General features: G+C 38.8%; 1 protein-coding gene across 2 annotated transcripts in view; it reads left to right on the top strand.

Annotated features, from left to right (window-relative positions):
• The window catches only part of heatr5b (HEAT repeat containing 5B), a gene marked incomplete at its 5' end in the record, with an annotated part of 75984 nt that extends 52459 nt beyond the window's left edge, over nt 1-23525 (top strand). Inside the window, 13 exons of one of the 2 annotated variants that reach the window (XM_079439597.1) lie at nt 2452-2712; nt 4758-4939; nt 6283-6351; nt 8908-9087; nt 11663-11894; nt 13818-14045; nt 14132-14259; nt 15499-15643; nt 16112-16375; nt 18059-18277; nt 18346-18497; nt 20946-21159; nt 22203-23525. In XM_079439597.1, coding sequence (XP_079295723.1) covers nt 2452-2712; nt 4758-4939; nt 6283-6351; nt 8908-9087; nt 11663-11894; nt 13818-14045; nt 14132-14259; nt 15499-15643; nt 16112-16375; nt 18059-18277; nt 18346-18497; nt 20946-21159; nt 22203-22510 — 2582 coding nt within the window. In that variant the 3' untranslated portion in view covers nt 22511-23525. The remainder of the gene's footprint in view (nt 1-2451; nt 2713-4757; nt 4940-6282; nt 6352-8907; nt 9088-11662; nt 11895-13817; nt 14046-14131; nt 14260-15498; nt 15644-16111; nt 16376-18058; nt 18278-18345; nt 18498-20945; nt 21160-22202) is intronic. The other variant, XM_079439598.1, reaches the window with a different exon arrangement.
• Nucleotides 23526-26219: the final 2694 nt, after the last annotated feature.

Here is a 26219-nt window from a genome sequence, read left to right on the forward strand (position 1 = left end):
GCTGTGTCCAAATTCAGGGTCTGCATCCTTCGGAGTACTCATTTGAAGGATGTTACGTCACAGCGCCGCGACGAAGGCTGTCCAAATTCGTAGGATCCTTCAAATGCGGCCCACAAATACGTCCTCCTTTTCCCCGAATTGGAAGGATGGGTGTGGTGGATCCTTTCCCGTCCTACCTATCCCATAATTCTTTTCGGCAGAGCGTAATGGCGGACGAAGCGAGCGGTAGCGGAGTGGGAGAGGAGTTTCTCTGACAAAACAAGCTAAAGTTTATGCTTCGGCTCAATGAATTTGTAGGAGAAATTAGTAGAATACTTAAAAACAAATAAAAATAGGCTATAATGGCTTACCTGGATGTGACTGTCTTGTAGTCTGATATAAAAAACTCTCCGACAACGAGCAAAGAAAGTATTTAATTTATTTAATTGCTTTATTTTTTCCAAAATAATTAAAATGAGGAGAATAACTCTTTGTTTGTCCATTTTCCCGCTTCTTGCTTGGCGCTGTCACGGTTGCTAGGCGACAGGATATGAGCAACGGGTAAGGGAGGGAACTGAAAGAAGGGTAGGCTGTCCAAATTCACAAACACCGACTTCCGGGTTTTGGGGACGTCGGAGGATCCCTCCTCCTTCAACCGGGTAGGAAGGATCCTAAGGAGGATGCAGACCCTGAATTTGGACACAGCCGTGGTCACCAGGTTTTGTGAAGTTTTGCATTTTCCTATAGGCTTTATAGCTGGGATCTCCAAACCAAAGCTACTCTCCTGCAGATTTCAGTTCCAACCCTGTTCCAACACACCTGTCTGAAATTAACAAGTAGCCTTGAAGACCTGATTAGCTGGTCCAGGTGTATTTGATTGGGGTTGGAGCTGAAATCTGTAGGACGGTAGCTCTCCAGGAGCAGGGTTGGAGACCCCTGCTTTATAGGATCTTGGGTAAATTTCTAAACAACCCCGTTAAAGCTTCCCAAAGGGTAAATCTCAACTGTTTTTTTTTCTTTGATAATTATTGACCTAGAGAGTCCAGAGAATTGCACTGCAGTGTTTTTTTTTCCAGGTTGAGCAAAAAACCTAGGACAAATTCGCAAAAGTAGTTTTTTTTTTTACATCTTCTCAATCATTTAACAAGCGATTTGATTGAGCAGTGGTTCTAGAGGCAAAGTTTATCGGAACGAGGAAGTCTATCATACGATACGAATATCGCGTGAATGTGCGGAAAACAGTGCAACGTACAATCGTTTACGCACTTGAAAAATGTGATGCTGCCACCCACTGAATGATTTCTTTCAAATTTCTCTGATTTTTGGGCCTGTGAGTTGAACAGGCCCACCAAGTTTCGTTCTGATCAGCCTCTGTTAACCTTGTCTAACAGGTGCTCAAAATTTGTCGGCCAATGGTGGCTATGTTTTTTGAGATATGCAAATGTCCCCATAGACACTTGTGGCACTTTGGACCAAGACTGTGCACAGTGAATTTCATGTTGTTAGGACAGATGTTTGCCTAGTTATAGTCATTTTTGTTTGACTATAACAAAATAGTTATAGTCAAACCCCCCCCGTGACCTCAGCTTGAGCTCTTACATAAGTGTTCCAAGTTTCGGCAAAGATATCTCATTCCGTTCAGGAGTTATAGGCATTTTACTAAAAGTGGCCCTGCCCCCCTTCAAACGTTTTGTGTTCCTTTGCGACGGTGAGTCGAAGGTTCAATTTTATTTAGTTAATTATTAATATTCACTCTCCAGAACATTTTTCTGCACTTTTTTTGGTTCTGATCAGGCAAAAAAACCTAGCTAGGACTAGTACGCAAAAGTAGGTTTTGCAAAAAATGAGCCTGCGACTGACGGTTTAGGAGTTATGAGTGATTTAATACTTTCGATCGCTGTAGCGCCCCCGTCAGGCCGATTGGGGCAATCCTTGGTCATGTTGTAGGCGGTGTGAGTACTACCATCCCTCCAAGTTTCAAATTTCTACGACTTACGGTTTGGTCTGCACGATCAGTTTTACGTGGAAATCGTTCATCCGTGACCATTCTAACAATTACAATAGCACTATGCACTTGAACCCCTAAAATAGAATTAGAATAGAGAGTGCTAGACTTAGAGGGTCAAATAAAGACGGAAGAGATGTGATTTAGCTGTTTCTTGAAGAAGGACTCTGCTGCATACCTCTTTGGGTTGGTGCTATAATGCGTCATTCATTTGCAAAACGCAAGCATCTAGAGGGCACATAAGTCTGAAGTATTACTATAGTAAGTGTACAGTATGTACATGCAGAACAGGACTGTAAAATAAAATGCTACCGTTGTTTTATAGTAATAATGTTGTGTTGGCTCAGGCTGTATTTTATTTGTTGGTGATCCTTTATTTTGAGATTGATTGGATGTTAGAAACGGTGTACTGTAATCTGCAGGATTTTCTCATTCCAGCTTGTATTCCCTCTTTGCTTCTGTTGCAGAGGTCGGTGGGACTGTTGCGTCTGGTGGCAGAAGGAAGGAAGAGGATGAAGACTCTGAGAAGAAGGATGAGATGGATGATGATATCATGTTCACATCACTGGGTCAGGATGACAAGTCCAAGCCGTCCGTGGCGCCGCGCTGGGTCACACGAGTGTTTGCTGCCGACTGTCTGTGCCGTATCATTCATCTCTGTGAGAATGCAGACAAGGCCCACTTTGACCTGGCCGATGCACGTGTCGCCAAGACTAAAAACCCTGAAGGTAAACCTCTATGACTCATCGTGCAGTAGTTAGGAGTAAAAAATGAAGGAGTTTCCATTTTATTTGAACATTGCAAGTAGGACTGGGCGATAAAACAGCATTGATATTTATCGAAGATATATTTATCATCGGTAGCAGTAGAAAAAAATGTTTGATATGGTGCATGATAGTTTCATGCTTTTTTAATTTAAAGGTGCATTATGAGTGACAAGCAGACAGCCAACAGAACACGCGAACACATGCTGAAATGAGTGCCGTGTCTGCCTGCGATGAGGAGACTGTGAATCAAACAAAGGAATATTAGTCGAATTTAAAATAAACATTTGTATTCGAATGCAAAAACGGTGCAATCAAATGTTAAGTGTGCTTAACCCTCTAAGCGCCAAAGTCGCAAAATTGCGACAAGACATCATACTTAATAAAATAGACTGTAGTTCCTAATATGGTGTAATATCTCATTTGTATTCCCTACCACTAGATGGCAGACATGTAGTACTTCGATTCTAGACCTATTCTGATTGGATGTTCCTATTCAAAGTGTTGGAGGAAATAGCAGAGCAAGTGAGCTATTGTGTCATTGATGCGGAAGCAGTTCAGTTCATAGCGTGTGAGTAAATTGTGAGATTTGTGAGAGAAAATCACCAAATGGCTAATAAAAAGTTGTACCGTGAGGATGTTGCAAATGTTATTCTAATAATTTAGTACTTTCTCCTGTTTTGTTGTTGGTTTCCTCTTTTCTGATCATTTGGAATGAGGATAAAAAGACAAAAAGCACCGTATGACATAGCCTCGAAGACCTTTGCAAAAATAAAAAATATACAGACTTTAATGTGTGCACGAGAAACCATTAAACTTAAGCATATAGGACGATGCACACTGAGACACCTGTTGTGCCGACATGGAGTATGCATTAAAGAGACCTAAGGCCTTGAAATATGACACACTGCCCTAACCAAAGCCATCATTTGAACACCTTTTTTTTTTTTTTTTTTTAATAGACCCTTGAAGTTGGCAAACAGGACAATGCACACAGCTGTATTCTGCCATCAGCTCATTTCATGTCATGGTTTGTCTGCATGGTTTGTCAGAGGATGTGCTAAACTGGACAGTAGGCCTTGATATTAGAGGGACTACCGTAAGGAAAGCCAAATTTTGAGCAAGTACATCTGTTAATTAAGGAAATGTTATATAAAAGTAGATATTGTAATGCGTAAGCATGCAAAAAAATGTGCGTGTGAATAGTTTCTCGAGGGCACAAAAATATTGCTTGTGTGCATGCAAAAGTCACTTAGAGAAAATCAATGTAAAAAAACCCTGAAAAAATACAAATATTTACAGATGACTGTAATATATACCAAATATAAAGCTGAAAATAATAATCTGTGAACCATAAATATGGTTCAAAAATCTACTGAGAGGTTTGTAAATTTGAGTCTGGAAGAGTATGGAATATTGAAAAGATGAATTGCTTTGGCTGTTGGTATGAAGCTATGCATAAATACATGATGCTGTTTTGTTCATGATTGTTTATGCAATTTATGAAATCATTTGATTCATAAATATTAGTTTAGACATTATGCAATTTGTTTTAAATTGACAGTTGTTATTTCATAGCATTGAATAAACCGTTTAATGCGCTGCATTATTTTGCTCATTGCACCCTCCTGTGGCCTCAGGGGACAAGCCAAGAGTTTCCTTGACACTCATTTAATCTGCATGTAAAATATAAGACATTTTATTTTGTGTTTGACTGTTAAAACTAAAATTAGTTGTTGTCTGACTCAATAAATTGGGTAATTTAAAAATACAGTGGTTACATTTAAATATTTTTTCTACTGCTGTTTTAAAAAAAAAAGGTAAAAACAAATGCAATAATTATGGTTGTCGAATGATATGAAACATTACATCGTAATACATTTCTAGCTATATGGCCCAGCCCTAATTGCAAGGCACATGTGAAGTATGAATGAAGTGTAACGTGTGATTGACCTGTGCGTGGCGTGAGTTAGGGAGTGAATTGAATATGTTTGTGGTGTCTTGTGCAGGGGACTTCCTGGTGCTGCACTTGTGTGATCTGATTCGCATGGCGTTCATGGCTGCCACGGACCACAGTAACCAGCTGCGCATGGCTGGTCTGCAGGCTCTCGAGGACATCATTAAGAAGTTCGCCGCTGTGCCGGAGCCAGAGTTCCCTGGTCATGTGATACTGGAGCAGTACCAGGCCAATGTCAGTTCCTCAGTCTGTGCCTCGTGCTGGAAATACAGTGTTGGGTGTAATTAGTTACTGTGATTTAATTACTTTTCCTTTGAAAAAATGAAGTAAGGGATTACTCTAATTTAATTAGTTACTTATGTAATTGAACTTAATACTGTAGAACATTTATACACAACATTAGTGGATTTAACATCAAAATGTCAAGTCTAACCTTAAAATGCATGCTTTTTATGTACTCTTCTCACTTTAAATACTTTGAGTTATATTGGTAACACTTTAGTGTCCAATTCTCACTATTAACTTAGCATGAATATTACGGTTTATTATGGCTGTTTATTATTACTTAAAAAGCACATATTAATGTCCTATTCTGCAAGACCTTATTCTAAATCCTTAATCCTACCCAATTCTTAACCTTAACTTCTTTACCAAGTATTAATAAGCAGTAATTAGGAGTATATTGAGGCAAAAGTCATGGTTAATAGTTAGTTAGTAGTGAGAATTGGACTCTAATCTAAAGTGTGAGCAGAATAATTGATGGTTACTTGACAGAATTAAAAGAGCTGTTTTATGTCTATCCTCGTATCATTAACTTGTCGAGGTTGATATAGGATTTAGAAATTAATAAGTAATTAAATACTTTTTGGAGAGTCATTTGTACAGTAATGTAATTACACTGTTGCAGATGTAATTAGTAACTAGTAATGAATTATTTGTTTAGAGTATCTTACCCAACACTGATTGGCTGATTCCGTTCACTCATATGTGTTAATGCACTGGTAGACACTCGTTTGTTAGAAACCCCATTAAGAGACAAACACACTTTGAACGAACATGTCCGTTAAGTAGTATTTTCTGCTCAAACACAGCACATTTTAAAGATTTTTCTGATGAATGATTTCCCCTTGCTAGCACATGCTCATTTATTTTAGTTCAGTTCCAGCCAAATGTTCAAGTTCAAAATGAACTGAGCTGCAGAGATTATCAAACCTGTGTCCTTTTGATATTTTGTTTTGGTATCGTTTCATTAGTATACACATTTTGAAGTTGCAATGAAACGGAAGTAGATCTGTTCTTCCAGGTGGAACAGATTATTGATAAAGAAGTAATGTAGGGTGTAGCATGAGCTTTCAGGGGCAGGTTTGAATGATTGGAGTAGTCCTGCATACGTCACAAGAGAAGTTGTCTTCAACTGTTTTTTTTAATGCATTATGAGGTCAAAACAGTGAGGATAAAATTTGAAACCTATGCATGGACCAGAAGATCTACAGTGTAACATGCTTTCAGAAAATAGATGGGGTGTATTTTCATTCCATGCTGATTGCTGACATTCATTTTATTTTCTTAAACCACAGGTTGGCGCTGCACTCCGACCAGCCTTTTCCCCAGACACACCCTCAGACATCACTGCCAAAGCCTGCCAGGTGAAAATTAAAAAATAAATTATTTTAAATTTGATGAATATTCGAAATTCTAATTTATTTATTGTTTTGACAGCCCTAATCCTGTCCAGTTGTTCTCCCCTTCAGTGTTTTGTAAAAAAGTATGTGTTTGCGAATGTTGCTGGTGTCCACACATCTCTCAAAAGCAACCAATTGCATCTGTCCACTGACATCAACCGATTCATCCAGTTGAAGTGAAAATGATTCACCAGCCCTGAGTTTATCCACCAGTTGCTCAACTGTATCAGTCCCCATCTTGTCAATTCTACGCGAAACAGTGGTACAGTTTTGATCTTGTCTGCTGCTGTTTTATCCAGCATGGTCTCAGCGAGCACAGCTGCAGCAGGAATTATCAGTTCCTCAGCCAGGCTAAATGGCTTTTTAGCTTTCGCCAAAAGTAAAGACACAGCATATGGTGTCTCTTTTCATGTTCTCTTGGCATGATGTAAATTCATGAAATTGTCTTCTGAAAAACTCCAGTGAGTTCCCGACCTGATGTGGGTGTTTAGTCTGGAGATGCCGTTGAAGATGAGATGGCTGTTAGCTAAGAGCTCACCGATTAAAAAGCACAGTGCTGAGGGAGGGTTGTGTGAAGTAGATGTAAATCCTGTTCTCAATAAATAACTTTAATTTATGACTTTATTTTTAATGCATCTTTGTGTAGTCCTAATTTCATATAAAAATACTATAACCTATTTTCATGATTTATTCCTAAATGTCAGATTCCACTTTCTCTCACGTACCCCCTGCAGTACCCCCGCATACCCCTATTTGAGAACCACTGATTTAGCAGGTGCTTTTATCCAAAGCGACTTATAAATGAGGACAATGGAAGCAATCAGAATAAACAAAAAAGCAATGATTTGCAAGTGCTGCAACAAGTCTCAGTTAGCTTAACACATTACACATAGCAAGGTACTGCTTTTCTGGGTACTCAAAGCAATTTACATAGAAGGGGTATCTCCTCATCCACCACCAGTGTGCAGCATCCACCAGGATGATGCGAAGACAGCCATAGTGCGCCAGAACACCAGCTACAGGTGGGGAGGAGACCGAGTGATGAAGCCAGTAGATATGGGGATGATTAGGAGGCTGTGATGGTCAGAGGTCTATGGGTGATTCTGGCCAGGACAACACCCCTACTCTTTACGAGAATTGCCATGGGATTTTTAGTGACCACAGAGAGTCAGGACCTCGGTTTCCAGCAGCAACATAGTTTTCCCAGGAGGTCTCCCATCCAGGTACTGACCAGGCTCAAACCTGCTTGGCTTCAGTGAGCAACCAGTTTTGGGCTGCAGGGTTATATGGCTGCTATCGAAGATAGGATAGAAAAAGAATATAACAAGCTAGTGTTAGGTCTTTTTTTTGCTTTTGTTAATTGTATAATAAATAAAAAGGAAACAAATAGATAGCATACAAAAATAATAGAGAAGCTAGTGTTATTTATTTAAAAAAAATTTTATTTTAAGAAATGTTTGCAAATGAATAGAGTGCTAAAAGTCTAAAAAGGGGCATTTAAAAAAAAAAAAATTATTATTGGAATAGAATTAGAATAGAGAATTCTAGAGTTAGAGGGTCAAATGAAGATGCAGGAGATGTGTTTTTAGTTGATTCTTGAAGATGGCCTTTGAATATGGATTGATTTGGGCAGGTCATTCCACCAGATGGGAACAGTTAATGTAAAAGTCTGTGAAAGTGATTTTGATGAACAATAAAGTGACGTTCACAAGCTTCTAGAGGCACATAAGTCTGAAGTAATGAATTTAGGTAAAGGGGTCCGAGCCAGAGGTGGTTTTGTAGGCAAACATTAATGCCTTGAATTTTATGCGAGCAGCTATTGGTAGCCAGTGCAAACTGATGAACAGAGGTGTGATGTGTGTTCTTTTTGGCTCATTAAAGATGAATCATGCTGCCGTGTTCTGGATTAATTGTAGAGGTTTGATAGAACTGGCTGGAAGACCTGCCAAGAGAGCATTGCAATAGTCCAGCCTGGACACAACAAGAGCTTGAACAAGGAGTTATTATATACCGCTTATATACACCAGTTTTTTTATTTTTTATTTTTATTTATTAATCTATATTCTTAAGGCTTTTAGAGTGGGGTTTGTTCATATGGCATTTTATTCCTAAAAACATGATGGAAATATATGTTGTTCGGGCTGTTGGCAGTATTTTCTGATGGAGTGATGAAAATAGAAATCCAAAATCCCCCTGGAAAAGCCTTTAACATGTCAACAAAGTGAGACCAGAATTTTGAACCTGACTTTATCCAGTGATCACATTTGTTCTGAACATTCATTCAAACGAGTGCATTTTAAATTAGACAATGCCTCAATTACATAATTAAACATAACATTTCAGAAAACTTGTAATACAAAACATTATTGTCTTTGTGTGCTGTGATTAATCATCTGGCCAAAGTATGGTGATTTCTGTTAGTTTAAAATCACCTGTAGTTTCTTGCTTTGAATTTGACTTCATTTTAAAGAATACCTCTTCAGTGTTTGACAGTGGTTCCTCTCATATATCGCTGTACAGGTGTGCAGTGCATGGATAGGCAGCGGTGTTGTCAGTGACCTCAATGACCTGCGGCGCGTCCACACCCTCTTGGTCTCCTCTCTGGACAAAGTCCAGGCTGGCAAGGGCCAGTCCAGCCAGCTGTACAGTGAGAGCGCCACTACTATGGAGAAACTGGCTGTGCTGAAAGCATGGGCCGAGGTGAGTTAAATATTTACAGCTGTGCCCCTTTAGCACCTACATTTACAAAGAGCAATGATAGTGGCCTTTTAATATAAATCAACATCCTCCCAGTGTTTTACTTACTAGAGCTTCATTGGATGGGTTGTCAGGTTTTTTCACAACAAAACCCACACAATTGCAACTCAAAACTAGCCCAATCGCTTTTCGAGGGGGGTCCACCAGTAAAAATAGCGTTTTGGGGGATAAAATTCATGTTTTTTTGGAGGGGTTTCTCTGGTAAAATTCGTATTCCAGGGGCTAAATATCACATTATCGGGGTTGTTTCAACCCGCTGCGGACCAGTGTTAATTTCGTTGACGAAGACGACGACAAAAAATATTCGTCGACGAACATTTTTTCTGAGACGTTGACGAGCTAAAACTAATATCTGATGATAAAAACTATGACGAAATTTATGCGCGTCTTCGTTAACAAGACGAGACGGGACTAAAATGTTATTTGAGGACTACCGGACATTCAAAATACATCCTATAGGCTAAGTTAACTGCCTTGTCTTTCAAAATGTGCGTCTCTGTCATTGGATAAGGGGCGTTTGCATATCTAGTCTCAGTATGGCAGCCGCGGTGGACGGATAGCCTACCAAAACGCGAACTAGCGATCTGAAACAATGGCCTCAGCACCCGAAGGGTTAGGGAGTGAGTGACCAGACGTTCCCGGGAGTCACAATTCATTGTGGATTAACTTAAAGTCAGTGAAGGTGCGATAGATGGAAACACGCTGATAGAAGTGCTCTCTCTCGCGCGCGCTCCACTTCTTCAGTTCTCATACAGCGCGCGATCAGTTCTCAGCGCTCAAATACACACACAGCAGTCCACATGTCTCTCATGTAGAGCATCTCACGGAAATACAGTCCGTTATGGTTTAAGTGAGCTTAAACAGGTGGATGAAAACTGAATGTATGTCAGTAGGCTATTACATACATACCTTCCGTCTTAAATGGACAGCATTCCTAATTATCTGTCATTAATGTTATCCAACAAAAGATGTTAAATAAATGTATACTTGTTAAGTAAACCTACTGTATCTGAAAAATGAGTTTAATTTATATTTCTACCAAAAAATGAAAATTTATTCCAGTTTTTCCAAATTCAATCCTTGATTCAAATTTCTCATAACTAAGCTTAATTGATTTGGTCTAAAGAGAGAAGTATTGATGACTATGTTTGTTTGAATACTACATATAAAATAGCTACCAAAATAAATGTTGGTAACTGCAGTTTGACTAAAAGTAATGACTAAAAGTTGACAAAAATGCAATGACTTTTCGTCGACTAAAACTAGACTAAAACTATGAAAGACTCAAATGACTAAAACTAGACTAAAACTATGATAGACTCAAATGACTAAAATGTGACTAAGACTATTAAGCATTTTCGTCTCAAGATAAAGATTAAGACTAAATCAAAAATGCCTGCCAAAATTAACACTGCTGCGGACATAAACAACAACATGCTGCAACAGTGTTAAAGTAGCCCAATTCTTGGCAAAAAAATAAATAATTGGAAAAATAAAAGCAAGTCATACATAAGATCAGTAATCTTGTGACATGACAACAGTCAAGAAAGTTTTTCAGGCTTTTGTGCTAAAATGTGCAATGTGTAAAATAGTGTCAATCCTCATTAGGAAACAACAAAAACGAGGTACTCCAGTTGTAGAAAAATACATTAATGTAGAAAAATAAATATAAAAAAATACAAAAGTTAAGTTAATTTTGAGACTTTTTTTAGCTGCTACTATGGGCTCAGTGCTAAAGTGCCTCGTGGCAGCGCTTACAAGTAGCGCAATACAATAGAACAAAGACACAAATTAAATAAACTCTGCTTTTTAGGCTTTTCGGGTGGGTCCAAAATAAATTTTCATATACAAATATTTCATAATCAAATGTAAAATAACACTGCATAGTCTTCACTGTCTAAATAAAACATAGATTAATCATTATTAACGGTCCAAAAGCTATCAGTCAGGAGCAGTGAGCACTACTTTTTCTTTGACGGGTTCATTGTTGGTCTGCTTTTACTTTAAGAATGAAAGCACAGATCCAATATACTGATACACATGCGTTTTCTCTTTCAACTGTTTACGTTAATAAAAAAGGCCTATTCGACGGTGTTTACTAGGATATTCGCCAAGACGCGCATTTTGATGTCATTTTGTCTGTATTTGTTCATCCAAGCACAAAAAAAGTGGAAGAGAACTCAATTCAGTGTCAGTCAATACATGGGAAACAAAGTAACTGGAGTTACTTATTTAAAAAAGTAACTCAGATATTTCCGTCTAAATTAAAAAGTAATGTTACTTTACTAGTTACTTAAAAAAAGTAATCTGATTACACAACTTGAATCGTGAGTTTAATGGAGAATGCATGCTTTGGTGGTAATGCATAGACGGACATTGCGTGAAAATCTGGACAGTGCCAAAATAAGGTGCCTATTTATACTACAGGTATCAATATTTTATGTGTGACATTGACACATTGTATCGATCCATATCGATGGATCGTTACGCCCCTATTACTTACCGTCTCTGGTTTCAGGTGTTCGTCGTGGCCATGAACATAAAGAAGGAGTCTCAGTGCATGCCGGCGTGTCCTCCTCAGGGAGAGGATGAGGATGTGGGAGATGAAGGAGATGTTCTTCCTCCGGACAGCCTGATGACATTAGTTCAGCCGGAGCTGCCGTCTCTCAGCCGTCTGTGGCTGGCTGTGTTGAGCGACTATGCACTGCTCACTCTGCCTGCAGAGTTCTCCAGCCAGCTGCCACCTGAAGGTAAAGTCAAACCCCGCAAGTCCTTACTAACTCTTAATGTCTTGCCTTAAATTTGATCAAATCTAATGACATAAGAAGTCAAATTGTTGCAACAAAAATCTTTATTTTATAACTGAATAAATGTGAGCACTGCGTGTTTCAAAGGTCAAAATGCTGCACTGTTTCTGGTTCTTCAGGCTCACGGTTTCAGAGCAGTTCACAATCAGTGAATACTGCACATTTATGCCAAGTGATTGCTTATGATCAATGTTTATTTATATATATATTTATGTTTATTATTATTTTTTTTTGGACGTGTCTAAAAGGACAGTACCCTTATGCACAAGTCATTGGTGTTTGGTGATGAGTTTTTGGCTCAAGGTCTGCATATAAAGTAACACCAGAGGAGTTCAGCAACTCATAGAAATTACTAAAGTAGTCAAACATGTTCATTACAATACTTTTGGCAATATAGTGTGTATATAACAGCATATAGATTGTATTAGTATCTGCACAATAATCTGTTTATTGCCTTTCTTTAAACACATTAAACACCTCCGGTTGACCTCTAATTCCTTTTGTATTCAAATTTTGATAGGTTTGATGTACATTTGAAAATATAGAGAATGGGAATGTGACCGCGCACAGCATTCTGATTCTTTGGGGCACGGACACTACAGTAGAAACTGGGTAATAATGGAGGTAGATGTTAAAATTGATATTATACAGTTAAAAACACATTAGAATTTGAGAACGCGTGCTGTGTTATGAACTGCCATATCTGCTAGTGGAGACGGATCTACAATTTTCTGCTTTTCAGCTTGAAACAACACAATGATGAAAGTATAGCTCTATGAAAATAAACATCATTTGTATTTGTTATTTATTACAGATTCATAACTTCCGATCCGCTTGAACTTATAAGTGCTCACGCTATGAATAATGTATGAAAACAGTTTGGAAATGTTATGTGTGATATAACTCTGTGTTCATAGGGACTCATTGTTTAGCAACTCTTTGTAAGAAATCATGAATTTATTCCATTTAAGTCCAGTAAAACCTATTTGGTGTAGCGTTTTCACAATACACAATACTGTGTGTACTGAGTATATGTATGTGTATATTACACATTGTCATCTGTATAAGTCTGTACGTATGTATGGTAATGTCTATATGTAAATTGTTTTTGCAGTGTCTGGAGCACGCTCTCAAGAATTTCACTCACGAAGGCACACGTGCTGTGGTGATGTGACAATAAAAGTGATTTGATTTGATTTGATATGATACAATTAATTTTTGAGCTGCATTACAGAGGGTCGTACTGTTATTTATCCGTAATGCTTTAACATTGAGAAAGGCGATATGATGATTACCCCCGCTCTGCATATTTTGCATGTCTGTTTTGTTTAACCTGATTCAGATAACCAGCTCGTTAGAAGAGAGCTCCATGCATGAACTGTGTTCCGATTGACATGCTCCCTACACAGTGTTCACTGCTCCCTACTCCCTGAGCGGGGGAAATCCGTTGAAGTTTACTTCACTTCAGAACATTCATTCATGGATTCGCTGCGCAGCGTCTTCACACACAGACAAAACTTACTAGACAAGTGTTGTGTGTGACATAATATACCCCTGTAAATAAATACCATTTTTAAATTCACATCTCACACACTTTAATGCCCTTTGAATGGAACATATACGCTCTCTTCGAACTGGAATCGTGGCGGAATGTGATGTCCACTTTGCAGGGCACTTGCGGGCGAATTGCACATTTCGTGTAACTTCAGATGTTTGTTCTGAGTGGTGGGTTGCTTACATGATCAACTGGCTGAGATCAAGCTATAGTGTGTTTATTTCATCTGAATAGAATTGAATTGAATTTATTGTTGTACTTGCTCAGTGGAAACCAGTAACACCAGTTTATCTTAATGGTGTGTTGATCAGGGGGGGCTTTCTACACTCCTGAGACCATAGACACAGCACGGCTTCATTACCGAAGCTCCTGGGCGTCTGTCCTGCACGCGGAGGCCCTGTGGCTCAGCAGCACAGGCTTCGGTTCGGCTGAAGACTCTGCGGAGGGCAAGAGTGCTCCCCTCACAGGACCTGTAGTGACTTCTGCTCCAGCCAAAAACACTGATGACCTGGTGAAGGACCGATTGCACCTTCTCTTGGGTAAATTGTCTATGTGACTCGTTTGGACTTCTGAACAGGTCCTCTTCAAGTATGTAAAGGCTCTGATGTCTCTGGCGTTGTTTCAGGCATCAGCATTGAGTTCCTGTGTTTCCCTCGGGCCGAGGAGCCCATTGAGGATGTGATGTCGTGTCTGTTTGCTCTCTGCACACTGCTGGACTCTCCTAGCGCTCGGACGCACATCGCAGAGGACCAGGTCAGAGCAGCTTCTCCACACCTTTATCATTCCTTTTACTTCAGGCAGTAGTGAAGCATTCTAAACGCAGGACTAGTGGTGCGCGATATTGGAAAAAAAAAATGATATCTCTATTTTCTGGGATTTTATTGATAACGATAATCAGACGATATTTTGCTGAGTGTGTTATTGTGCTGGTATCTTAAGGACTACTGTGGACAGCTGACTCCTGAAGTTTCTGATATTCTTCATATTCTGTGTACTGGTCAGTTCACACTGATATAAATGTATCTTTTCCAAAAAGTTTAAATTGATTTTTACATTTTATGGGCTTTTTTTTTTTTACTATATATAAAGCCATTTTTCTAAAAGTGTGCATTATCGTTTGAGTAAAATTCTTACATTTAATCAGCGAATTAGAATAATGAGACATTTGGGCTGTTACTAAGCAAATGAAATCAGTACCAACAAAATAAATTTTTACAATGCAGAGGAAACACAAAAGCTGCATCTGAAGTGGCATTTAGATGTATTCACACACTGTTTAATGCAGGACATGAATGCATTTAACCTGCAGTTAAAAATGCATAAATGTTTTGATATTTTAAACATAAAATGTTGAATACTGATATTTGAAATTATTTAAAAAATGAAAATAGACTTTAAATGTGAAATTAAAACTGCTAGTAGGTGGCAGCAAGTCACTGTTAATAAGTGAGTCGTTGCAATTGAACCGAATCATTTAACGGTTGATTCATTCAGGAACAAAACACCGTCATGTTGCTCAGAGACGCAAAACAGTGCTGTCGAAATGGAACAAGAACAGGCAATACGGTGTCTAAAATGTAATTCTCTTAATTAACTTCTTAGTTATTGAACTGTTGTAAAAAATTAATATCACATTTGTTATAATGCTGGTTTTTGAAGGAAAAAAATGGCACTATTCATGTTAACTATATGAAATTATATGTTTTCTGCCCCCATGTCTTAAATGTTGATAATTCTAAATGCATTTTAACTGAATCATGCAATGAAAGAGCTCATTCGCACACGCACTAGTCTAACCTACTAGACTTCATCACGTAATGTAAGTCTGCGCTCTGTAGGTGTGTTTTGTTTGGTTTTTGCGATATACTCTATAATGTCAAACCACACATGGTTAAAACAACAATTACGATATTACCGCAGACAATCTATATTGCACACCCTTACGCAGTACCCTTTTTAAAGGCTGTAATTGATGGTTTGTTTGTGTGGCAGTTGCTGGCTGTGGAGCTGCTCAACGTGCTTCACCGGCTGTTGTTAACACGCGACCCTCCCAGCGTGCAGCTGCAGGTGACCACAGTCGTGCAGAAAACCATCCGCGCTGCCCAAGAGCATCTGGAGCACATCAGAAGCAGCAAGAGTGAGTAAAGTCACAGTTATAGCTGACCCTGCAGCACAAAAGCAGTCATGAGTAGCACAGGTATATTTGTAGCAATAGCCAACAATACATTGTATGAGTCAAAATTATAAATAAATTATATTACAGTTATATTATATTACTGTATTTGTGATCAAATAAATGTAGCATTGGTGAGCAATAATAGACTTGTTTCAAAAACATTAAAATCTTTATTATTCCAAACTTTTGATCTTTTTTTGGCTGTGTATATATGTTTGTGGTATGTGTGTGTGTGTATACATAATGGTAAATTATAATTGCAAACTACCACAAATGCTGTGGTTGAATTTGCATACATTGATAATTGATGATTTGGTCACATGTTCTACAGACTGGCAGCAATATTTAGTGGTGGTGTAGTGTAGCCTGTGTTTGGCATTAGCATCACTGTGTGTGTGTGTGTGTGTGTGTGTGTGTGTTTTGTGGCAGCTGCAGAGGACGGTGGAGATGAGGAGTGTGTGTCAGTGCTCGGGGAAGGAGGGGAAACCGGGGAGCTACTTCCAGGAAAATCTCTGGTGTTTGCTGCGATGGAGCTGCTGGTTTTCATCTTGGTGCGTCATGTGCCTCACCTGAAAGTAAAGGACACAGATAGCGTCAGACAAGCACCTCAGCACCTGTCTGACGACAGCAACCGGATGGTGGCAGCCACGGTCACGGTCCTCGCCGAGCTGCCTTCGCTCTGCTCTCCTGCAGGTACACACACCTGCTTCACACCGCACTTAGCCCGACACTTTCATTCAGAGTTTACAACAGATGCTCTTATGTTATTGTGCAGCTTTTATGCAGCAATGACACATTCAAAAACATCAAAAGTCAGTACCTGAGATGAGAGTCTTAAAGATATATCTGCTGTATCATTGCAATGATTAGTTTTTGTTTAAATAAGCATAAAACAAGCACTACAGACATTTACAAATAATTTACAATTTCAATAATATAGAATTTATTAAACAATATTTATTTCTGCCTTTTATTAGCCCTGTAAAATTTGACTTTTCTTTTTTCTTTTTTTTTAATGGAACAGAGTATTACCATTTAGACTAAATAATAAAAAAGGTTTGCATATGTGTTTTATGTTTTATATCATATTTGATCCATCAAGATTTTATGGCTCATATAGTCTGATATAGTGAAAATATGGAGGGAAACAGCTCAGTTTTATGCAATGCAATGCTGACTGAGAGATGAAGAAATAAACGCTCCTCAGAAGATGTGAGATGAAGATCATTCCTCCGCTGAGGAACAGAGAAAGTAAAGCTTCTGGAAACAAACGCTCCTCAAAAGATCCTGATGATCAGATTTGAGACGCACTGATTTATCTAGAAAATGATTGATGGAGAATCAAGTAAAGCTGAGCTGCTTCAGTCCAGTAAGAGTTCATCTGGAGATATTACTGCAGTTATTCTGACGATCAGTTATTCAAGTATTCAGAATCAGTCAAGATTTGACGGCAGAAAGACACTGAAGCAGCAGCTGAAGCTGGATGTTTGTATGATTACACTAAAAGAGCTTTTACTGGATAAAACACTCTAAACTATCAACCAGAGACAGAAGATACGAGGAGATTGAGCGTGAAGTTTGATCATGTTGATTAAAGTGACTTAAAAATGATGGCAATAGAAGCAATAAAAATCAACAAAAGAGCAATGATATGCAAGCTATAACAAGTCTCAGTTAACTTAACACAGTACACATAGCAAGTTTTTTTGATTTTTTATTATATAATAAATAAAAAGAAAACTGATAGAATAGAAAAAGAATCGAGCAAGCTCGTGTTAGAGACCTTTTTTTTTCTTTTTGTTAATTTTATAATGAATAAAACTAAAACATAGATGGAATACATAAAGAATAAAGAAGCTAGTGTTAGTATTTTTTTAGAGAAAACAAGCAGTTAGTAAATGAAGAGAGTGCAAGTCTAAAAGGGACCATTTCTGTGCTGGAGTTCGAGGGTCAAGTAAAGATGGAAGAGATGTGTTTTAGCCGATTCTTGAAGATGGTTCAGGACTCAGCTGCTGGGATTGAGTTGGGCAGGAGGGAACAGTTAATGTAAAAGTCTGTGAAAGTGATTTTGATGAACAATAAAGTGACGTTCACTTGCAGAACACAAGCTTCTAGAGGCACATAAGTCTGAAGTAATGAATTTAGGTAAAGGGGTCAGAGCCAGAGGTGGTTTTGTAGGCAAACATTAATGCCTTGAATTTAATGTGAGCAGCTAATAGATTGTTGAGTTAGAGCTATTAGATTTAATATTTAAACTATTATTATTATTAGCTATGATCAGCTGTTAGAGTTTTAGAGCTATTAAATCTGATACAGCAGACTTTATAGGGTTAAATGAATCAGTTTAACTAAAGTAAGTTTTATTACTTGCTGTAGGAAGCATGACCATTCTGCCCACGGTGCTCTTCCTGATCACTGGTGTGCTGAGAGAGACGGCGGTGAAGACGTCTGATAACTCGGTCCCTGTGCCCGTGTCTGCGGCTCTGCAGGCCATCAAAACCATCCTCAGCTCTCCGCTGGCACCCAAGAGCCAGACGCAGTGGAGGGCTCTGGTCAGGAGCAGTCTGGCCACCGTCCTCGAGCACTCACAGCCAGGTGAGACCGACGCATGTCTGTGTTTAGCAGCAGTGACCCGGCGGTTTCTGACACTCTCTGTCCTGTAGATGCATGCGGGGCCGGGGTGGATGAAGTCAGTTTGCTGACGGCCGTCACATTGTTTCTGCTGTCGGCCAGCAGTGATCTGGTTGGCGTCTCCGTCCTGCAGAAAGGCTGCATTGAGCGCTTCAGACATGGACTCAACTCTGCTGATCCCTGGGTGAGTAGATGTGCTATGTGCTGTTCTAATCTAATCAGTTTACATTTACATTTCTTCATTTAGCTGACGCTTTTATCCAAAGCGACTTACAATTGCTATATATGTCAGAGGTCGCCTCTGGAGCAACTAGGGGTTAAGTGTCTTGGTCAGGGACACATTGGTGTCTCACAGTGGATTCGAACCCGGGTCTCTCACACCAAAGGCATGCGTCTTATCCACTGCGCCATCACCACCTCATAATTTAATTTAGTTTAATACAGTGTCCGGATTAGTGCAGCACTTTGCAATTATAGAGTGCTTTTGCATTGATTAGTAGCAAATTAGGGCTGTCAGTCGATTTAAAAAAAAAATAATAAAAATTAATTGCACATTTTATTCTGAAATTAATTGCGATTTAATCCCACCTAACAATTCTTTTAAAATATATTTTATATTACAATAATTTCACATTTAATCTTCAAATTTATGTAGAAACAGCATAGAGTATATTTTTTTTATTTGTTTATTGGCTTTTTTTATGACTGAAGAAGAGTATCATTGATACCAATACTACTGATGTCTCTAGGAAATTGTTCTTTTTTTTTCTATTATTTAAATTATTTTTATTTTTATTTTCACATTCCATTATTTTTTTCATTTTTTTTTTCTATTTTTGTGTGCATTTTGGAATATTACATAAAAAAAAAAACATGCAAGATGCGCATACATTTTAAAAATGCGCATAAAAATTTGAGTAGTATAAACTTTTTATCCAATTTAAAAAAAAAATGTGCATAAATTATGGAAACGCTCTTACTGAACAAATTCTTCCATGCACATTGAAAAAGTCATGGGATTTTGCGCTATGAGACGAGAGAATTGACTAGCAGCGGACTGATCTCGTTCACAGCATCTATATGTTGTTATGGTCATTCTGAAATGCCTGAGCAAAGTTTGTCGAAGAGCTGGCTGGATATCACTTTTTCAGAACCTATCCGATAACAAAAATTCTGAGTATCGGCCAATTCTGATATCGATCCGATACCAACGCAGTTTTTTTTAATCAGTGTAGAATTTCTATACCTCAATGTGTGTTGAACTGATCATCACTCTGTGTGTTACACACAATCTACTAAATATAAACAACTTTCTTATAATAAAGAAAAAATAACAAACAGAAAAATATATATAATCATATTCTATGGCACAATTACTATTATGAACAAGGTTAGTGGATAATTCAGTAGCAAAAGTTACTCTAGAAAAATCATGAGTACACAATAATTTTATAAAATCTAAACTTTTAGTGAAAAAGAAAACATTAAAGGGTTACTCCACTCTAAAATCAAAATTGTCATTAATCACTTACCCCCATGTCGTTCCGAACCCATAAAAGCTTTGTTTGTCTTCGGAACACAGTTTAAGATATTTCAGATGAAAACCGGGAGGCTTGTGACTGTCCCATTGACTGCCAAACAATTAACACCGTCAAGGCCCAGAAAAGTATGAAAGACATCATCAGAATAGTCCATCTGCCATCAGTGCTTTAATCTGAATTTAATGAAGCGATGAGAATACTTTGTACACAAAGAAAATAAAAAAACAACTTTTTTTCAACTATTCATCAAAAAAACAATTAAATCTTTTAATATTACTGTTTCAAATATATTAAGGCACTTATGTGTTTTTACACCCTATTGTTGCACTGTTTAATACCTTTCTTTTATTCTTTTGAGAGGTGATCTAAATATATGCGGCTGGGAAACTGACAGGCTTGAGCTGCAGTTCTATGGATGTTTTGCCCTCCAGGCCGTCGAGCCGGTCACATTTACATTTATTCATTTAGCTGACGCTTTTATCCAAAGCGACTTACAATTGCTATATATGTCAGAGGTCGCACGCCTCTGGAGCAACTAGGGGTTAAGTGTCTTGCTCAGGGACACATTGGTGTCTCACAGTGGATTCGAACCCGGGTCTCTCACACCAAAGGCATGTGTCTTATCCACTGCGCCATCACCACCCCACGTGACTGAAAGCTATGAATTGCAGAGCACGTGCTACGAGCGCAGTGTAACGGCTGACAGGACAGGAAAACTGTTTTTTACTGACACATGGCCTGACAGCATCTCAGTACTGAAGCTCCTCGTCACCTGTACCGTTTCCGCACTCGTTTGACTCGCGCCTGACGACGAGACGAAGCTGGAGTGAAAGTCTCCTGTTTGATGTGCTCGTGAAGACGCTCTGTATCTAAATAAACACAATTCTTGTCAAGAAAAAAGAGACCGAAGCAGCATTCATGAGAAGGGTGGCCAACCCTAGCTCCGCCCCTGCGTTACATATTTTTACCATCGTTAAACTGGAAAAACGTACTAGTTTTGACACCACTATAGCAAATATTCAAAACCTGAATGAAGGCCAAGGAGGATGAATGTTGTATTGATGAAAGCACTGTTTGTGTGTGTTTTGCAGACTCAGGCCCGCTGTTATCAGCTGCTGCTGTCTGTGTTCCAGCACTCGTGTCGCAGTCTCTCCACACCCTACATTCACTCGCTGGCGCCGGTGCTGGTGGAGAAGCTGAAGGCCGTTGAGCACAGCAGACCGTCCACACCTGCTGAGCTACAGGCCGTGCAGGAAGGAGTTAAAGTGTTGGAGAGCCTTGTGGCCATGGGAGAGGAACAGAACCGTAAGTGCTTTGTTGGGACAATGATTTTGGCAATTAACCCTAAAAAGCTACAGTAACACATCTGACACTTTCTAACGTTTCTAAGCAAGTGTTCAGCATGATTAAAACATTGCTGTTAAACATGTTTCACTCAATCTCCTCGTATCTTCTGTCTCTGGTTGATAGTTTAGAGTGTTTTATCCAGTAAAAGCTCTTTTAGTGTAATCATACAAACATCCAGCTTCAGCTGCTGCTTCAGTGTCTTTCTGCCGTCAAATCTTGACTGATTCTGAATACTTGAATAACTGATCGTCAGAATAACTGCAGTAATATCTCCAGATGAACTCTTACTGGACTGAAGCAGCTCAGCTTTACTTGATTCTCCATCAATCATTTTCTAGATAAATCAGTGCGTCTCAAATCTGATCATCAGGATCTTTTGAGGAGCGTTTGTTTCCAGAAGCTTTACTTTCTCTGTTCCTCAGCGGAGGAATGATCTTCATCTCACATCTTCTGAGGAGCGCTTATTTCTTCATCTCTCAGTCAGCATTGCATTATATGTTTGAATCATTTCAATGTCATCTTACTCAGATATATTATTGGGGAGATAGAGCAACCACTGATATTTAGATCAGTTTATGTCAGTGTCTGCCGCACTGTTATAAAGATAACATTGATGTACATTACAAGCAGCAGAATTTCATCATAGAAATATCAGCATCTGCAGCAAATTCATATTATTTCTTAGTTTGAGTCTGAGAATGTGGAGCTCAAACAGCTCAATTTTATTCACTGTATCATGCTACATATGATTTGATACTCAGCAAAACACATTCACACTTTTTTTTTTTTTTTGTTTAAAGGTTCAATACACTTATATTCCAAAATTTTAAATAAAAGCAAATTAAAAACAAAATCACGCCTTCCAAAGTTATGCAGTCTATTTACTAATGCGTTTACATTTTCATCACTATTTAACACCCTTTCAACAGAATAATTCATTTGAAAATAGGACAATGAGCACCTTCATGTTAAGTTGTGATCCATCTTCCTGTCTCAAACAGGAGTTCAGTTACTGGCTCTGCTGGTCCCGACCCTCATCTCATACCTGTTGGATGAGACGACCTTCTCCACGGCCTCCACCGCCTCTAAAGGCCTGCATGAGTTTGCCCTTCAGAACCTGATGCACACTGGTCCTCTGTACCCTGCTGCCTTCAAGACTGTTATCGGGGCGGCACCGGAACTCAAGACCCGACTCGAGGCGGCCATCAGATCCAGACAAGCCAACAGTACAGCCAAGACTGCAGCGAGACAAACGCAGCCAACTGTACAAGCGGCTCCCACCATCAAACTCAAGACCAGCTTCTTCTAGTCACTGTACACACCTGTCCATCCACAGCGCTGCCTCATGTCATGTGGGTGAATGCAGTCACCCTTATAAAGTGAATAAAGGTTACAGAGACATTCTCATAAGCTTCGGGTCTGTTACAAGCATTAGTGCATCTTGTTTGTTTTGAAATGCACCTAAAGTCAAACTGATGAACTTCATTTTCAAAGTTCAAATAACACAGGTGGAAATATAAAAAATTCCCATTTCTTGACCACATTCCCATGTTTTTTGTTTATAACTATGTTCTGCAATGGTGTTGTGTTTTAATTATTATTTTCTATCTGATGATCATTTAAATCTCATATTACCTTTTTTTTTTTTTTAATTATGCTTGTGATTTTGGTAACTGATGAGCATTGTTTTGAACTACTGTTCAAGATTATTGAAAGTGTTAACTACTTGACTTGTGTTGTGAATGTCAGTGTATACAGAATCTGAATCTCTTTAAATGATTTGCAGTCTGTGGGTCTAATGTATGTGTTTAGGGTTTTGTTTGAGATTTTAATAACTTGATTGTAATGTCAGATGTTTGCTGGTTATTCATAACGTAAAACTATATAATATATACCTTTTTGTCTGTCCACAAGTAATGTATTAATCAATATTTCTGAACTTTCCATAACAGACTGGACGATTATTGATGAGCTGCAACAGCTGCACAGTTGTTCTCATGTAATTGAGCTAACAGGTGTAAAACCTAAAATACGATAGTGTTACCTGAGTTTGTTTGTTTGTGCTGATCATGAAGCACCCGAATCAACGCCTGATTTAACTAGACTCAAAGATCTGAAATGGGTGTCATATAAAGAACCCTTCTAAAAATGTACTGTTGCGAGTTCTCTGCTGAAGTAGTCCATGCCATCAAAAGTCTGTGTGTTCATTATATTGTAATTTGGAGGTGTTGTGACACAATCCTGAGATTATTTTTTTTGATGTCATCTTCACCTCACTTTTAAGCATGAACTGACTTCCTATCTCCAATAAACTTATATTTAGATTTTAGTCTATAAAAAAAATTAAGTGGACTTCCACTTCACATTTCAATAGTGGCTAGTGAAAGAGTACAAGTACACAAGCATCTAACCAGAAGTGCATATACTGTAGTAATGCAGACAATACATTAAATGTGCCAATTGGCTGTTAGATGTGACAAGAACAGACTCTGTGGGGTCCATCTGGTGGTCGAACATGTCATTGGCCTGGGGAAACTTCTCTTGTTGGCTGTCTGGTAAAACCTTGCAGCTGTGCTGTTGTAACATGCAGCACTGCACAAAACTTCCTTTCCCTTTTAACCTTCTAAATGATGAACCCCACAAACTTTAACATAAACAAACCTTCAACTGAGACATAAAGTTTACATGTTGAGTAACCTAAGTTTTGTCTTAATTTCATTGTTACTTTAGTTTATGTTCCAAGTTTTGATATTTCATTCTATTGTATCTGAGTTTTAAGGTTACTGTTTCCTGCATTTGCTTGGTTTCATTGGTTGCCAAAGTATTTGGTTATGTTCACCTACTCCTTGTTACTCATTATCCTCTGTGTATAGTTGCTTCAGTTCACTGTTGCTTATTGTGTTTGTTCTTATCAATACTGATTTTTTGCCATTTGGCCAATTTTTGTCTTCATCGTGATCCTCAGTTTTTTGGTTAATAAATTAGTGCACTTCAATCCCTCTTCTTACCTGAACGTTACAGAATAACGACCCAATAATGGATCTTGCAGCAGTACAAATCCCCCTCACCCAGGGGAATCGCTCAATCGAGGACCATACACAAGGTTGCATTAGAGGACTACTTATGTGCATTTTCTATGTGGAACTCAATTCCCAGACCAAGGCACACCTGCCCAGATAGTCCTCAGTTTAACTTTTTTTGCGTGTTTTAAATAGGTGTTCCTATGAGGATCCCCTTCACAGTGGGAGGGGTGGAAACTGTCCAGTGGTCCAGAAGTCCAGTGATCCTGGAGGTCCTGAGTCCATTCCTAGTGTGAGGGTCAGTAGTTCGTTCGTTAGCACGTCTTCTCTTTATCATGGCCAGGAAAGCTCTTCTTCCTGTGTCGGTTCAGCCTGAGTCCCTTGATTCCACCAAGAGTTATACTCCTTCAGTTATGCCTGCTCCACAATGTCCCTCAGCTTCAGCATGGTGGTCACCATCTCTGCCAACACTCCAGAGATCTCCTGCTGCCCTGTCAGCTCCCCTGTGCTTTCCTCCTCCACCAACCCCTGTGGGGTTCCAGCTTATTCACCTTGGTCATCTGGTTCACCATCATCTCCACCACCAGCACTTTGCATACCTCAATTTGGTTTATACCATCATTCATGGCAGACACTCTCAAGGTCCATCGGATTGGATAGTGCTTACTATTCTGTCAAAAAAGTTAAATTTTCATCGCATTAGACCAGAGAATATTTGTCCCCATGTTGTCAGAATCCTTTGCATGCTGTTTGGAAAACTTCAGGCAAGCTGTCATATGCTTTTTATATAACAGTGGCTTCTGTCTGGCCACTCTGCAGAGATGGAAGAACCTGTTGGACAGAAAACCATTAGGCCCTTATGGCAAAGGACTTTTGGAGATCTTTCAGAATGACCACTGAGTTCTAATCAAAGCCTTATATCATTTTATAATAATATTTAAAAAATATCATTTATTTTATCCATGGCCTGATCTATACCTTGCCACAATTTGATCTCAGAGATCAACAGGCAGTTCCTTGGACTTCATGGCTTGAGTTTTGTCTAGATAATGCAGTGTAAATTGTGGGCCCTTATATACCCAGGTGTGTGCCTTTCCAAACTAAATCCACCTATTATAAAGACTCCACTACTTGCCTTTTACAGAAGCATCCAATTTCACCAGGACAGAAAGGAGCAAGTGCCAGGTGTTCAGCAAACTGGCCACTTAAGTTCAGTGTCAGAAAGATTTTGGGGATTTCTGCAGCAAAGGAAGTGCAGGGATTCTGGAAGTGAACTTATCCTTTAAGCCCTGGAGAAAAATGTCCAGGGCTTAAAGCATAAATTCACTTTCAGAATAAAAACTTCCTGATAATTTACTCACCCCCATGTCATCCACGATTATGCAATTTTATTTTATTTTATTTTTTATTTTGAGGAAAACTTTCCAGGATTTTCTCTATATAGTGGACTTCAATGGTGGCCAAAGATTCGAAAGTCCAAAATGCAGTTTCAGTGCAGATACAAAGGGCTCTACACGATCCCAGCCAAGGAATGAGGGTCTTATCTAGCAAAACAATCAGTAATTTTCTGTAAAAAAAATATATATACACCACACTTTTTGGTGGCTTGCTGAGACACCACCAAGAGAGCCATGGACCACCTGCTGGCTTGGACTGGCATTACAGAGAATGAGAAAGACAGGTCCAGTATAAAGGCAGATGATTTGGAGTTTGCTCTGGCCAGCCAAAGAGTTTCAACAATAGTCAGCAGGGCAGGCAGTCTGAAGCCAGACTGGTTGCCGTGAAGTAGGTTGTTCTGCTGGAGAAAAGCAAAGAGATAATTGAACTCTTTCAAGAGTTTTTGACTGAAAAAGAAGAGATTGTTCTGTTGTTTTTAACTGCTATAGGATTGAGTGGTGGCTTTTTGAGGGTACGTCCACATTAATCTGGATATATTTTAAAACTTAAAAACAAAAAAAAAATGCTCTCCAGTAGCATTTTCCAGTAGTTGTCCATTGA

Source organism: Barbus barbus, assembly GCF_936440315.1.
Source record: "Barbus barbus genome assembly, chromosome: 18".
Lineage (NCBI taxonomy): Eukaryota > Metazoa > Chordata > Actinopteri > Cypriniformes > Cyprinidae > Barbus > Barbus barbus.